The sequence below is a fragment of the Lobosporangium transversale genome, assembly GCF_002105155.1.
Source record: "Lobosporangium transversale strain NRRL 3116 chromosome Unknown BCR41scaffold_41, whole genome shotgun sequence".
Classification (NCBI taxonomy): domain Eukaryota; kingdom Fungi; phylum Mortierellomycota; class Mortierellomycetes; order Mortierellales; family Mortierellaceae; genus Lobosporangium; species Lobosporangium transversale.
Genome location: NW_019029019.1, coordinates 313,649 through 330,286, shown reverse-complemented (window position 1 = coordinate 330,286; position 16,638 = coordinate 313,649). Strand labels below are relative to the sequence as shown.

The 16,638-nt window shown below is 44.8% G+C and overlaps 2 protein-coding genes across 2 annotated transcripts; both read right to left on the bottom strand.

Annotated features, from left to right (window-relative positions):
• Positions 1–375: 375 nt before the first annotated feature.
• Positions 376–6,611, bottom strand: BCR41DRAFT_412315 (P-loop containing nucleoside triphosphate hydrolase protein; the record flags this gene model as incomplete). Its single annotated transcript, XM_022029470.1, has 3 exons — positions 6,561–6,611; positions 760–6,304; positions 376–425 (listed from the first exon to the last, which is right to left on the bottom strand). The coding sequence occupies exons 2-3, from the start codon at positions 6,302–6,304 to the stop codon at positions 376–378; spliced, it is 5,595 nt and encodes a 1,864-aa protein (XP_021878050.1). The 5' UTR covers positions 6,561–6,611.
• Positions 6,612–9,166: 2,555 nt separating this feature from the next.
• On the bottom strand, positions 9,167–14,670 carry BCR41DRAFT_388900 (P-loop containing nucleoside triphosphate hydrolase protein; the record flags this gene model as incomplete). The annotated part of the gene is made up of 2 exons (XM_022028058.1): positions 9,167–9,303; positions 9,573–14,670. The coding sequence occupies 2 exons, from the start codon at positions 14,668–14,670 to the stop codon at positions 9,167–9,169; spliced, it is 5,235 nt and encodes a 1,744-aa protein (XP_021878049.1).
• Positions 14,671–16,638: the final 1,968 nt, after the last annotated feature.

The following is a 16,638-nucleotide window of genomic DNA, read 5'->3' as shown; positions in this document are numbered from 1 at the left end:
ACAGAGATATATTACGGCTTTGAGTATCATCAAATATATCATGTACATATATGAATGGTTGAAGAAATCTGTCATTGGCATTAAGCTCTGCTTATTCTATGCATCAAGGGCTGAGAAAACCCTTCATTGATGTCTTTTACATTATGTATCAAGGGCTGAGGGGACCCATCGTTGAGTTCTAGTCATTTTTGGAAGGATAAAAGCCTATTTATTCAAAAGAATAAAAAAACTATCAAGCTGGGTTTGAAGGCTTTACAATCCCTGCGACTTTAATAGAAATAGATGATGCCGCTATTTCGGCTACCACTATGCACGAGCCGCAGAGCAAATAGCAAATGGTGTGTCGGCCAAACAAAAAATCCCACGCATATGATCTTAGGCAACGTAATAACCCAAAATAACCAAATCTCTACCAGACAACACATCTTCAGCATGTTGAAAAAAAAAAAAAAAAAAAAAAAGACACTTGAAATAAAAACTCGAGATCACAATGCCACATTTATAACAAATACCAAACCATGGTCAAGATAAAATCAAAGTGTTTTATTTTAAAAGGATGTGGATCACCTATGATATATAATGCTCGATGGATCCGAAATCAGATAAACCTAGCCTAACGTGCCTATAAATCTCTCTCGTCTAACACACGAAGGAGTGCTTTCTGTGTTGCGTTTGAAGTGTTGCCTGGATTGTAGATGGCGGTCAGCATCTCTTTATCCTCCCTAAGCGTGGTGCAGATCATCTCGATGATGTTCATACCTCCACACATCTTAGCACACCATCTAAAGAGCGCGAGTTGATGCTCGCTACCCCTCATCTCCAGCTTATGCGTCTTGTACGCCTCGACAAGCAGGTACATTGCCTCTTCTCCTCTTAGTTGGGAATGGAGTGCCATAAAATCGGACAGAAAGCACGAGAGTTCTCTCATCTTCGTTGCCGCATGCCTCAAGGGCACTTCCAGCGATCGACACGACTTTAGCATAGCACCCGATTGGATATGAAGCGACAAGGTTTTTGTAGTCTTGTTGTTTCTAGCCCCGACGAATAGACACGCCATCGGCGACTGGGATTCTGACAAGCAACCAGTAGATGTAATGTAAACCAAGTCTTCGTTGGAGTGTTGGCCATCCAGGCGTCGCAATAAGCTCCATTCTAAGAATGTCAGTTCTTTTGACTCTTCCAAACCAGATTCCATCTGCAGCGACTTTCTTCTTCGGGATACTTCCCATATGGGAGATACACTTTTATTGGCCTCTACCAGGGAGTTATGCATCATAATAAGCCCTGTCTTGGATGGAATGTGCGAGAGCATCGACTGGACTATATCTACAGGCGAAGATTTGAATATCAGCATTAACGCAATAACAAATCTTGCGTATCTATTGTTGTCCTTGAAATGCTCCCATATAGCTACAGCTTGATCGGATACAAGGTCTTGTAGCTGCGCTACATCTTCAGACTTTGATTCGACTGCCTCGATTAGGCACGCGACCAGTTCATCTTCCATCTCCAGGTCTTCGTAAAACAAACAGGCTTCAGCATACTGCTTATCAGCGACCAGTGCCTGGGCAAGGAATAGCTTTACATCCTCGATTTTGAGAACACTGTCCGTCGACTGCTGCAATGCCTCGATTACATCGTAACACTCAGCAATACAAAGCTGGATCTCGCGATCTTCCCCGCGAAGCCTGTGCTCATTTCGATGGATTAGAGCTCTCGTAAATCCTGCTTGTGCGGCGTCGCCGTGCTGCTCAAAGACATTGAGGGCCTGCTGAAGCAAACCTCTCTCTCTCATTACAATCGCCATTCTTAGATCGTCAGACACGCTGAGCTCATCTATTGGAATGATAATTTCAGGCAGAGGTCCACGCTCCTGGACATCGCTGTAATGAATGATATCGCTAATCCCGAGTGCCTTGGTCATAATACTGGTTCTTTCACACGATGGAACGACCATTATAAGATGCTTGCGTGCCCTTGTAACGGTTACGTAGAGATGATTTAAGTATATCTCGAAGTTCTCGTCTTCCTCAATATTACCTTTATCTAAGGTGGTAGCTCCCATGTTATGCCTTAGAATCGATGTTTTTACACCCATGCTTGGGTTGAAAAGATCCCAACACACAACAAGGTCGAACTCGAGACCCTTGCATTCGTAAGCACTAAAGACATTGTGAGATTTACCCAAAGTCTCACGAAGCCGATGTGCCCATGACGACGATGTGACAATCGCGGCTCTGTAGTTGTTGGATGGTACTCCGATATAGCGCAACACATCGGCTACATTTTCATGCTCGATGTCCTGTATCTCTACCAGTGCCACGGAGTTGCTGCTTTCCTGAGGGTAGAGGGACGGTTCCATTGCGTGTTCCCTCATTCGTGTGTACGATTGAATACGATTGGCGAGCGATATAATGCTAGGGTCTGATCGATAATTTGTCTTAAACTTTATGGTCTCCATACTCTTTGGGAGGTGTTTATAGATAAGCGTCTTTATGCCATTGACTGAAATCCCTGGTGTAAGTCGTTGTGTAAAATCGCCAGCACACACCACGCTTGAGGTACCTGCAGACAGCATTATGTCGATTACGGACCACATTGTCCACGATATATCCTGGACCTCATCTAAGTAGATGCGTGCAATCTTCGACGCCATAGCCACTAATCGTTGCGGGTCTCGCTTAACGAGTGCGTGAAGGTCGTAAGCGTCGATGTGGCCACGCGACGCTTTGACCGATTCATAGACCTTGTGCGCTGTCTTGTACTCTGGCCTAAGAGAACTAATACTGCTCTGTGTCTCTACATCCATGCGTGCGAGGATAGCATCATAGAGCTCATCGGCGCCAATACTGCGGACCATTGCAGGCATGGCATCCATGTATTCGGACCTAAAGACATCTCGATCCACAAAAAGCTTCCCGTGTATGGTGCTGCTCGACATGAAGAGCTTTGCAAGTAGAGACGGAAGACTGGTGAACGATACCATCTTAAAGCCCTGTTCCGTTATACTCTCCCATTTTAATAGCCTCATTGACGACCAGTTGGCTAACGAATCTGTTGCTCCCAAATAGAGCTGCATGTTGTCATAGTCTGTATCCATGTCCAGTTGCTGCTCGATCATACCCAACATGCACTCCGTCTTGCCAGTACCCCCACCTCCAAGAATCATAGTGGGCCTGGATCTCATGAACGCCATGGCTTTAATATGGTCGTGATCGATCATACGACCATTTTCTGGTACATCTGCCAATACATCGGTGGCAGGAGGATCTATATCTGCGGGTACATAGAGCAGCGACGTACTTTTTGGCATATCCTTGGAGAGGTCTACGCTTATACCGGACGACCACAAATTCATAGACGCAGAGAGCACCCATTCCGGTTGCCTTTCGTTGTCGCGACGGAGCGATGGCCAAACCTTCTTCTCGACGAATGTTTTGTCTCCAATGCCAAGGAGTTCAATGGCCTGACGCTGCTTGTGCACTATCACGGTCCACGCAAGGCACACTTTATCACACACTGTGGTAACGAAAAATAGAGCTGCCCCCTTTTGTTTGCGGAATAAAGGCCTTGTTGTTCTACCACCATTGCCCGTGTCAAAATCTCCACTAGCCAGTGTTTGCACGACATATTCGAGTATATGGATTCCTTGCGGAGTTTTCGGGTCTATCATAAGTCTCTCGTAGTGGATGGTCCAAATAGGAGTTGTGGCATCCAGTCCCCTAGCTATGAGCTTTTTGATTGTGATCGGCGCTGCTGGCATTGCCGCGGTCCTCATAGTAGTAACACTCTCTGGTCCTTCGTACGGAGGTACGTTCTTGATGTGCTTTTGTTCGATAATCATTGAGCTCTTGTCCACAAACAGCTTATGCCAGTAAGATGATGATGCGTCTTTTTTGTCTGTTAGCGAAAGACTCGCGTCTCCCACTATAATTAGATGATGCCGAGCTCTCGAAATTGCGACGTTAACACGGTTAGGATCGCACATAAAAGCGTTGATTTTGTTAGTTCTTGTAAGTGCCACATAGATAATGTCGCACTCCTGCCCCTGGAATGAATCTATAGTATTAACGACTATGTTAAATCCAAGTCCTTTATAGGCTCCTTGGGACAGCATTCTGTCGACTAGATACTGTATAACGTTGGCTTGCGGCTTGTAGATACATATGATCCCAATGGTGGTCGTGGGGGCCTCTGCAGGTTGTCGCGCCTCTACCTTTTGCGGAAGTGTCGCCGCCATCTTAGCGAATGTGATTGATTTAGTCACAGGATTAGTCAAAGGAGCTTGCTTTTGCCTGGACGACAACAGCACACTGAATACATGGGCAACAATGTATCTAGCCTCGTCGATATTCACCACGCTCGTTGTCGTGATTCTCGACTGGCTTGCCTGGGATCCCAGGAACATAACGTGCATAACTGCTGGTAGTGTTGTAACAGGGTTCCTGTCGTGGATCGATTTGTCGGAGGTCAATCTGTTATCGTAGAAGGTTCGGGACACGAAAGCACAGATGTCTTGATGCATGCGATACTGTACATCGAGGAGTGTCGAATGGCACAATTGGTATGTCTGGAGACGCTCCATGAGGCTGCGGTCCATCATGTCACGCTTGCCTTGGTTGGATGTACAATATCCTGGGAGCTGCATTGGATCTCCAACCAAAATTAGGCGACGAAAGCTCGAATCAACGCACATTAATGCAGTCACATCCGGCTCTAGTGCCTGCGCTGCCTCATCGACAATGATATACGTTAGGTTGGTCATGGCTCCCCAAAAAGTCACCGATATCCCAACATTAATTGTGCAAAACGCGACCGAAGCTGCACGAAGAAGAGCTTGTTTCAGCCATCCATAAATGGGTAAGGGTTTAGAGCGTGGAATGTCAGTACCCTGGCCAGTACTGCACAGTTCGAGCAATGATTTGAAGTCATCGCGCCTAAAAAAGGGCCCTAGTTCGTTGCGCATTCCAAAAATCAGAGGCTTCATCTGGGCCGAATCGGCAGACGGCAGCCCAGAAAGGAATTCGCGGGCGCGCATAGGCAGTAGCTTGATTAAACCACTTTCCACAAACCTCTTAAAATCGGTGGCTACAATACTCTTAACTTTATCTCTTGCCGAGCTCCCATGACATGCGATGGGGGTGTACCCAAAGACGCGTATGATGGTGTGCAACACAGCATTGACAACTTGGTGATATCGAGCGGTAACTGTAAATGGCTCGAGCACTGCTCTCTTGTGGCTATCGATGATCTTGGGTGGCCTCATAACCATAACATACTCAAACTTGCTTTTAGGCTTGTTAGTGGTGATATACTTGTAGGCAAGATCCACCACAGCAACATTCGTCTGTGCACACACCAGGACCTGCACTCTCGCACTATACTGGACACGGGGGGTGAGTAAACGCACCATTTCGACGATTACCGTCGATTTACCACATCCAGGAGGGCCCTGAACCAGCACCACATCCTCCGGGCCTCCCTGGGTTGCCCTTGATATCGCAACCTTCTGCGCTGTGTTCATCGACTCGGGTACATCAGCTCGTCTGTGTGGAGTATCGTCTATAAGGGGGCTAATGCCTGTTGCAGGGCCTCTCAGAAACACCTTTGGTATCGAGCTCATCTTATCCACATTAGATAGACTATTCATAATACGCTCGTAGGCTGTAAGGTTCCCAATCGTCCACATCAGCACGTCAATTTCCTTGGAAGATGATATTTGCGCGTCAAATGTAAAAGTATATTCATTCGATCCAGTTTGCAAGTCCCTATAGATGTGCTCCAAGCAGCCGATGTATCGCTCGGAGTCTTCCCAATCGCCAAAATTCTTAGTGATTACAGCAACGACAATGTCGTTGTGGTTGTATATCTCTGGCTCTTCAACAAGGATCCAGCCCCCTACGTTAGGTCTGTCAGCATCGCCACTATCTTCATTAAGTTCCCCAACGTCACTGTCTTCATTAAGTTCCCCAACGTCTTCATTTAATTCGCCATCGGTGAAGTCTCGATAGGCTTTATTTTTTACGCGTTCGAGACGGCAGTGCTTGCGGTCGTCTGGAATCTTGCCAAACAGCGCCTTTGCTGCTTCGATCTGAAATTCGTATTCATACATGTCTATAAGTCTTTTGGTGTACAGACTAACAGACTGGTATCCATCCCTCTTAAAGGTGTCCACCTTGCCTTTCCCCAAGTTGATTTTCTGGTCCTTCTCCAGTAAAGCTTGCAACTTTTGGGTGTCGTATAGTAAATCCATCGAAACGCGTAAGACCTCGGAAGACTCCTCTTTCTTTTCAGTTTTGGTCATCTAAAAGAAAAGAAAAAAAAGAAAGAAATGGTTAATAACAGTATATCATCGAATATCTTCATATTCTGTGGCACAAATCAAAATAAAAGCTGAGCACCGCTTTTATAACAAGGTCGGCAAAGAAAAAGCGTGCGCCAGTAAAGTACGCCGGTCTTAAATGTGTTTAGAGCCCAAGTCAGCTCACATCGCGCACAATATCGAATGTAAGAATGATGAACCCCTATGCTCTCAAATGACTATCTGCTATCACCATTACCTTAACGTATGTCAAACTAATTCCAAGTTCAGTGGCGCAAATAAAATAAACGCGTCTTCAAAAACAGTCACAATGATTGATGGGTTCGAAGAAGTAATGGAGGAAGCAATTGAAAAAAGAATGTGAATCGATGCAAGTGTAGGGATGATTGTCCTGATTCCGTATGAAGTACAGAGAAAAAGACAGAAAAGCTGAGTGAGCGAGGCGATAGAGACATCAAAGATATAATAGAATATATCCTTGGCTCAAAGAAAAAAATAGCACATTTCAAAGTATAGCACCTGAATACAAGCAAACGCAGGAACGTACACGTTAGCATTTTTTCCATATCAAATCTGTTTGTGGAAATCCTTTCTACTTCTTGATGTTTTTTTTTCCTTTCGGGGGATAATCAGCAAGAGCCCTCTTTCATCACCAAGGAGATTGATCCGATGATTATTTGGACAAGGAACGGTCTTACATGATGTTCTGTACCCATTCTCCCTCTACAATAGTTTATCCCAGCAGCTGATAAAGATCGAAGAATAAACATGACAGTATCTATTGTGTGGTTCATGTTTCAAAGCATTGACCAGAAACTGTTTACTCAACATTACCCCGCTTATTTTTTGGTTACTTAACCAGTTCATTCTCCGTACAAGGAGTTGGTAAAGTAAATAGCATTACACATGTGTACTTTAAATATCGATTCCGGTTGTATGGTAAGTGCTGATTGGTGTTGCTGAAGCGCTACAGAATATTATTGTGTTATTTCTTGGTATATCCTTTTCCATCAAAGACCTTTGCAATCTTCTATCTCCTATTCAAAGACATAATATTCTACTAGAAGACAACATTCAACGCATCCTTCTAATCGAAACCAGATAGATAAAAGGCTTGATTCATATACTTATTTTTAAGCAGAGCAACTTAGATACGCTGTAGGTTGAGAATCCAATTAGTAAGGGATAGATTTTCTCATCATAATTCAACGCAAGGCCTTAAGAAAAAGAACCTAGTGCCTATTAATCTACAAGCGAAGATTACTATCAAATACACATCCTCGTAGATCTCATTCATTAATAAAAGACAAACGCTAAAGTCAAATCGAGTGATTTGGCAGTATGCACACCTAAGTACAGAACGGATGGCTTCGAAAGAATAGCGAAGGTAGGGAACGAAGAATACTCAAAGGTAGCTGAAAGTGAAGCAAATAACCGTAGAAAAGACTGTTGTCTTCTTGTTTTCTGTCACCCGGAGGCAGCATGGAATGGCAGAACAACTTCATCCTTTTCTTGCTTGACTTTCTTTACGAAGGCGGAGCGAATATTTCATATACCTACTTTTTCCGCTCTCATAACCGGAGATGGGGCAGGTAGGGGAGGGCAGGAGGTATGGAGAGGGCCCCCTCAGAGCTCAACTTTTTGCCAAAAGGTCGGCATTTCGTGGAAATGACCTTATGTAACATAAAAACTAGAAGACTGAGTTATATATGACAAGGCGTGTGCGAAAGGGGTGAGTTGAAAGCCATATTCCTCCGAATTCCTAATATTAATTTCTGACAATACACTCACATCTTTTCTTTTCTTTTCTTTTTTTTTTTTTTTTTTTTTTTAAGTGCACAGGCAGAGCAGGCTCGTGAATACTATTCGAAGGAGTTCATCAACCATACTGTGTAGTAATGGCTGAAGCAACCCACCATTAAGATCTGGTTATTTCCGGAAAGTATACGCTTGAGACCTAGAACAGCTTTTTGGGGAACCAACCGATTACATCATGTGTCAAATACTAAAGAAATTCACCGTTGAGGGTTGGTTATGCAATGAATTAAGGCTTGAGGAAGCCCACCATTAAGCTCTAATCGTTATTTTTTATCAAAAAAAATAATTAGAGGGCATTGGTATCTACACACTGTTGTGCACATATTTCAATAAAATCATCTTTGGCGATTATATTTTTGTAAGGGAAGGGTAAAAGTGCAAAAAATAAAACTGTCAAGCCTATAGTGAGACTCGCGCTACGACTTTGTAGCTATGCAGCTGGATCTAAGGCCTTTTATAGCCCCTACAACTTTAACAAAAATGGATGATACCGCCATTTCGGCTGCCGCTGCGAACGAACCACAGAGCAAATAGCAAATAGTGTGTCGGCCAAACAAATAAACCTATGCACATATTCTAAGACAACATCACAGAATTCTACACCTTAAAATAACCGAATCTCTAGCAGATAACACATCTCCAACATGTTGAAAAAAAAAAAGAAAGTTGAAATATAAACTCGAAACCTTCACAATACTACATTTATACCAAACCATGGGGAAAAGGAAATCGAGATATTTTATTCTAAGGGGATGTGGACCACTCGTGATATTTATGCTTGATGGGACAAGCCTAAGCTAGCGTACCTAAAAACACCTCTCGCTTAACACACGAAGCAGTGCTTTCTGTGTTGCGTTTATAGTGTTATCTGGGCTGTAGATGCCGAGCAGCATCTGTTTGTCCTCCCTAAGCATGATGCAGATAACCTCGATAATGTCCGTACCCCCGCTCATCTTAGCACACCATCTAAAGAGTGCGAGCTGATGCTCGCTACCTCTCATCTCGTGCTTATGTGCCCTATACGCCTCAGCAAGCAGGTGCATCCTTGACTCTTCTTCGCTCAGTATTTGGGAATGGAGTGTCATAAAATCTACCAGAGGGCACGAGAGCTCTCTCATCCTCGTTGCCACGTGCCTCATGGGCACTTCCAATGATCGACACGCCTTTAGCATAGCACCCGATTGGATATGAAGCGACAAGGTGTTTGTAGTCTTGTTGTTTCTAGGCCCAACGAACAGGCATGCCATTGGTGGTTGGGATTCTGGGAAGCAGCTAGCAGACGTAATGAAAACCAAATCTTCGTTGGAGTGTTGGCTATCGAGGCGTCGTAATGAGCTCCATTCTAAAAATGTCAGTTCCTCCGGCTCTTGCGATTCAGACCAGATCTGCAGCGACTTCCTTCTTCGGAATACTTCCCATACGGGGAATATACTTATATTGGCCTTTGCCAAAGAGTTATGCATCATAATAAGCCCTGTCTTGGATGGAATGTGCGAGAGCATCGACTGGACTATATCTACAGGCGAAGATTTGAATATCAGCATTAACGCAATAACAAATCTTGCGTATCTATTGTTGTCCTTGAAATGCTCCCATATAGCTACAGCTTGATCGGATACTAGGCCTCGTAGCTGCGCTACATCTTCAGACTTTGATTCGACTGCCTCGATCAGGCATGTGACCAGTTCATCTTTCATCTCCAATTCCTTGTAGAGAAAACATGCTCTGGTATACTGTTTATCAGCGACCAGTGCCTGGGCAAGGAATAGCTTTACATCCTCGATTTTGAGAACACTGCCCGCCAACTGCTGCAATGCCTCGATCACTCCGTAACACTCAGAAATACAAAGCTGGATCTTGTGATCTTCCCCGCGAAGCCTGTGCTCTTTTCGATGGATTAGAGCTCTTGTAAACCCTGCTTGTGCAGCGTCGCCATTCTGCTCAAAGACGTTGAGGGCCTGCTGGAGCAATCCTCTCTCTCTCATTACAATCGCCATTCTTAGATCGTCAGACACACTGAGCTCGTCAACTAGAAGGGTGATTTCAGGCAGAGGTCCACGCTCCTGGACCTCGCTGTAATGGACGACATCGTTAATCCCGAGTGCCCTGATCATAATACTGGTTCTATCACACGGTGGGACGACCATTATAAGATGCTTGCGTGCCCTTGTAACGGTTACGTAGAGGTGGTTCAAGTATATCTCGAAGTTCTCATCTCCCTCAATATTGCCTCTATCCAACGCGGCAGTTCCCATGTTACGCCTTAGAGTCGATGTTTTTACATCCATGCTTGGGTTGAATAGATCCCAACACACAACAAGGTCGAACTCGAGACCCTTGCATTCGTAAGCACTAAAGACATTGTGAGATTTACCCAAAGTCTCACGAAGCCGATGTGCCCATGACGACGATGTGACAATCGCGGCTCTGTAGTTGTTGGATGGTACTCCGATATAGCGCAACACATCGGCTACATTTTCATGCTCGATGTCCTGTATCTCTACCAGTGCCACGGAGTTGCTGCTTTCCTGAGGGTAGAGGGACGGTTTCATTGCATGTTCCCTCATGCGTGTGTACGATTGAATACGATTGGCGAGCGATATAATGCTAGGGTCTGATCGATAATTTGTCTTAAACTTTATGGTCTCCATACTCTTTGGGAGGTGTTTATAGATAAGCGTCTTTATGCCATTAACCGAAATCCCTGGTGTAAGTCGCTGTGTGAAATCACCAGCACACACCACGCTTGAGGCGCCTGCAGACAGCATTATCTCGATTACAGACCACATTGTCCACGATATATCCTGGACCTCATCTAGGTAGATGCGTGCTATCTTCGACGCCATAGCCACTACTCGTTGCGGGTCTCGCTTAACGAGTGCGTGAAGGTCGTAAGCGTCGATGTCGCCACGCGATGCTTTGATCGATTTGTACACCTTGTGCGCTGTCTTGTGCTCTGACCTAAGGAACCTAGTACTGTTGTGTGCCTCTATATCCATGCGTGCGAGGATAGCATCGTAGAGCTCATCGGCGCCAATACTGCGGACCATTGCAGGCATGGCATCCATATATTCAGATCTAAAGATGTACCGGTCTACAAAGAGCTTCCCGCGTATGCTGCTGTTTGACATGTATAGCTTTGTGAGTAGAGATGGAAGACTGGTGAACGATACCATCTTAAAGCCCTGTTCTGTTATACTCTCTCGCTTTAATAGCCTCACCGACGACCAGTTGGCTAACGAATCTGTCGCTCCCAAATAGAGCTGCATGTTGTCATAGTCTGTATCCATATCCAGTTGCTGCTCGATCATATCCAACATGCACTCCGTCTTGCCAGTACCCCCACCTCCAAGGATCATAATGGGTCTGGACCTCATAAAGGACATGGCTTTAACGTGGCTGTGATCGGTCAAAAGGTGTCCATTCTCTGGTACATCCGCCAATAAGTCAGCGGCAGGAACATCTACATCTACGGGTACATAGAGCAACGACGTACTTTTTGGCATATCCTTGGAGAGGTCTACGCTTATACCAGACGACCACAGACTCATAGACGCAGAGAGCTTCCATTCTGGTTGCTCTTTGATGTCGTGGCGGAGCAGCGGCCAGACCTTCTTCTCGATGAATGTTTTGTCTCCGATGCCAAGAAGCTCAATGGCCTGGCGGTGCCCGTGCACCACCACGGTCCACGCAAGACACACTGTATCACACACCGAGGTAACGAAGAGCAGGGATGCTCCTTTTTGTTTGCGGAATAAAGGTCTAGTTGTTCTACCGCCATCTCCCGCGTCAAAGTCTCCACAAGCTAGTGTTTGCACGACATATTCGAGTATATGGCTTCCTTGCGGGATTTTCGGGCCTATCATGAGCCTCTCGTAGCGGATGGTCCAAATGGGGGTTGTAGTAGCCAGGCCTTTAGCTATGAGCTTTTTAATTATGGCCGGTGTTGCTGGTATTTCCTTAGCTTTGGCACTAGCTATGAGTTCCGGCCCATCATACAGCGGTACGTTCCTCATGTAGTCTGGACCAATAATCACGGGTTCCCTGTCCACACACAGGCTATGCCAGTAGGATGGCGAGACGTCTTGTTCGCCTGTCAGCGAAAGATTTGCATCCCCCACTACAATTAGGTGGTGTCGAGCTCTCGAAATTGCGACGTTAACACGGTTAGGATCGCGCATAAAATCGTTAATCTGTGTAGTTCTTGTAAGTGCCACATAGATAACGTCACACTCCTGTCCCTGGAACGAATCTATGGTGTTAACGATTATATTGAATCCAGATCTTTTTTGGGGTAGCATCTTGTCGATTAGATAACGTATAACGCTGGCCTGTGCCTTGTAGATACATATAATTCCAATGGATAGCGTGGCAGCCACTGCGGGTTGTCGCACCCTTGTCTTTTGTGGGAGTTTCGCCATGTCAGCATAAGATACTGATTCAGACGCAGGATTGCCCGAAGGGGTTGGCTTCTTTCTGTTCAACAGCAGCACGTTGAATACATGGGCAACAATGTACCTAGCCTCGTCGATATTCACCACACTCGTTTTCGTGATTTTCGACTGGCTCGTCCGGGACCCCAGAAACATAACGGGCATAATTGCTGGTAGTGTTGTAACAGGGCTCCTGTTGTGGATTGATTCGTCGGAGGTCAACTCGTTATCGTAGAAGGTTTGAGATATGAATGCACAGATGTCTTGATGCATGCGGTATTGTACATTGAGAAGTGTAAAATGGCACAGTCGGTATGTCTGGAGACGCTCCATAAGACTGCGGTCCATCATCTCGCGCTTGCCTCGGTTGGATGCGCAATATCCTGGGAGCTGCTTTGGGTCTCCAACCAAGATAAGGCGACGAAAGTACGAATCAACACACATTAGTGCAGCCACATCTGGCTCTAGTGCCTGTCCTGCCTCATCGACAACGATATACGCTAGACTGTCCAAGCGTCTATTATAAGTCAACGATATCCCGATATTAATCGTGCAAAATACAACAGACGCTGTGTTAAGGAGAGCTTGCTTCACCCACCCATAAATAGATATGGGTTTAGAGCGTGGCGATGTGCCGGTATGCTGATTAACGCTGCAAAGTTCGAGCAACGACTTGAGGTCAACGGGCTCAAAAAAGAGCTCTAGTTCGTTGCGCATTCCTAAAACAAGGGACTTCACCTGGGCCAAATCGGTAGACGGCAGCTCAGAATCGCTGAGCGTGACCTCCGTAAACATAAGGAGAGTGTGGGCTCTCGGAGGAAGTAGTTCAATTAAGCCACTTTCCACACATGCATTGAAATCGGCGGCCACAATATTCTTAACTCCATCCTTTGTCGTGCTCCCGTGACACGCGGTGGGGGTACGCCCAAAGACGCGTATGATGGTATGCAACACAGCATTGACAACTTGATGATATCGGGTGGTAATTGTAAATGGCTCGAGCACAGCTCTCTTGTGGCTATCGGTGATCTTGGATGGCCTCATATCCATGACACACTCAAAATTGTCCTTAGGTTTTTTAATGGTAACATACTTATATGCAAGATCTACCACAGCAACATTCGACTGTGCACACGCCAGGACCTGTGTTCTCGCGCTATCTTGGCCATGGGGGATAAGTAAACGCACAATTTCGGCGATCACCGTCGATTTACCACATCCAGGAGGGCCCTGAATCAACACCACCTTGCCCCCATCTTCCTGAATTGCTCTTGATATCGCAACTCTTTGCGATTGGTTCATCGACTCGAGCACGTCATCCTGGATGTCTACAGTATTCTCCGTAAAGGGTCTAGTGTCTGTCACAGGGCCTTTCATGAACAGTTCCGGTATTGACTTCATCGCATCCTCATTGGAAAGGCTTCCCACGACGCGCTTATAGGACGTGAGATTATCAATCGCCCACATCAGTACCTTAATGTTTCGTAAAGAAGATATTTGCGCGTTGAATGTAAAAATGTATTGCCGCAAGTTGCTTTGCGGGATTCTGGAAATGTGGCTCAAGCAGCCGATGTATCGCTTGGAGCCTGCTTCATCGCCAAAGCTCTTAGTGCCAACAGCTGCGACTACGTCGTTGTAATTGTACATTTCTGGCTCTCCGATAAGGACCCACTCCTCTGCGCCGGGTATGTCAGCACCACCACTGCCTCCATTTAATTCACCATTGCCTCCACTTAGTTCGCCATCGTCTCCATATAACTCACCATCGTCTTCATTCAGTTCGACATCAGTGAAGGCTCGAAAGGCGTTATTTTTAACGCGACTGAGGTTACAGAGCTTGCAGTCGTCTGGAATCTTGCCAAACAGCGCCTTTGCTGCTTCGATCTGAAATTCGTATGTATACATGTCTATAAGTCTTTTGGTGTACAGACTAACAGACTGGTATCCATCCCTCTTAAAGGTGTCCACCTTGCCTTTCCCCAAGTTGATTTTCTGGTCCTTCTCCAGTAAAGCTTGCAACTTTTGGGTGTCGTATAGTAAATCCATCGAAACGCGTAAGACCTCGGAAGACTCCTCTTTCTTTTCAGTTTTGGTCATCTAAAAGAAAAGAAAAAAAAGAAAGAAATGGTTAATAACAGTATATCATCGAATATCTTCATATTCTGTGGCACAAATCAAAATAAAAGCTGAGCACCGCTTTTATAACAAGGTCGGCAAAGAAAAAGCGTGCGCCAGTAAAGTACGCCGGTCTTAAATGTGTTTAGAGCCCAAGTCAGCTCACATCGCGCACAATATCGAATGTAAGAATGATGAACCCCTATGCTCTCAAATGACTATCTGCTATCACCATTACCTTAACGTATGTCAAACTAATTCCAAGTTCAGTGGCGCAAATAAAATAAACGCGTCTTCAAAAACAGTCACAATGACTGATGGTTCGAAGAAGTAATGGAGGAAGCAATTGAAAAAAGAATGTGAATCGATGCAAGTGTAGGGATGATTGTCCTGATTCCGTATGAAGTACAGAGAAAAAGACAGAAAAGCTGAGTGAGCGAGGCGATAGAGACATCAAAGATATAATAGAATATATCCTTGGCTCAAAGAAAAAAATAGCACATTTCAAAGTATAGCACCTGAATACAAGCAAACGCAGGAACGTACACGTTAGCATTTTTTCCATATCAAATCTGTTTGTGGAAATCCTTTCTACTTCTTGATGTTTTTTTTTCCTTTCGGGGGATAATCAGCAAGAGCCCTCTTTCATCACCAAGGAGATTGATCCGATGATTATTTGGACAAGGAACGGTCTTACATGATGTTCTGTACCCATTCTCCCTCTACAATAGTTTATCCCAGCAGCTGATAAAGATCGAAGAATAAACATGACAGTATCTATTGTGTGGTTCATGTTTCAAAGCATTGACCAGAAACTGTTTACTCAACATTACCCCGCTTATTTTTTGGTTGGTTCATCCTCTATACAAGGAGTTGGTAAAGTAAATAGCATTAAACATGTGTACTTTAAATATCACTTCTGGCTTTGGTTATATCGTGAGTGCTAGTTGATGTTGTTGAAGCTCTACAGAATATTATTGTGTTATTTCCTGGCACATCTTTTCTCATCAAAGACTTTTGCAATCTTCTATCTACTTCTATCCTCCATTCGTTGTCGGTCTACATAGATAGCTGTCTTTTTTACGTCTTCTTTCTTCTCAACAGGATAGCTGCTATTGCATCGAGTTGATGATAATGCAGAAGCCGCATTCTTCAGGATGAGATGTGTCGAAAATAAAAATAAAATATAACTAGACGGGCTATCTGTGGCTTCGTTCACAATCACATCAGTTTAGTGCTTTGTCTCGTGAAGTTTATTCACCTTGTCGGGTGCCGACACTTAAAGGCACTCACCTCAGATTGAATCTTTGCAAGCAATAAATGTACACACAACAATACGAGCTAAGTGGTAAAGTCCTATACAAATATTGCATTGATCCACTGATCCTTAAGCACGTCAGTCCTATTCAAAGACATAGTATTCTACTAGAAGAAAACATTCAACGCATCCTTCTATTCGAAACCAGATGGATAACAGGCTTCATTCATACACCTATTTTTAAGGATTCAATTAGTAAGGGATAGATTTTCTCGTCATAAATCAATGCAAGGCCTTAAGAAAAAGAGTCCCAGTGCCTATTAATCAGCAAGCGAAGATTACCATCAAATATGCATCCTCGTAGATCCTATTCATTAATAAAAGACAAACGCTAAAGTCAACTCAAGTGATTTGACAGTATGCGCGCCTAAGTGCAGAACAGATGGCTTCGAAAAACAGCGAAGGTGGGGGACGAAGAATACTCAAAAATAGCTGAAAGAGAAGCAAATAGCCGTAGAAAAGACTGTTATCTTCTTGTTTCTGTCGCCCGGGGGCAGTATGGAATGGCAGAACAACTTCATCCTTTCCTTGATTGACTTCCTTTACGAAGGCAGAGTGAATATCTCAAATACCTACTTTTTCCGCTCTCATAGCCGGAGATGGGCAGGTAGGGAGAGGGCAGGAAGTATGGA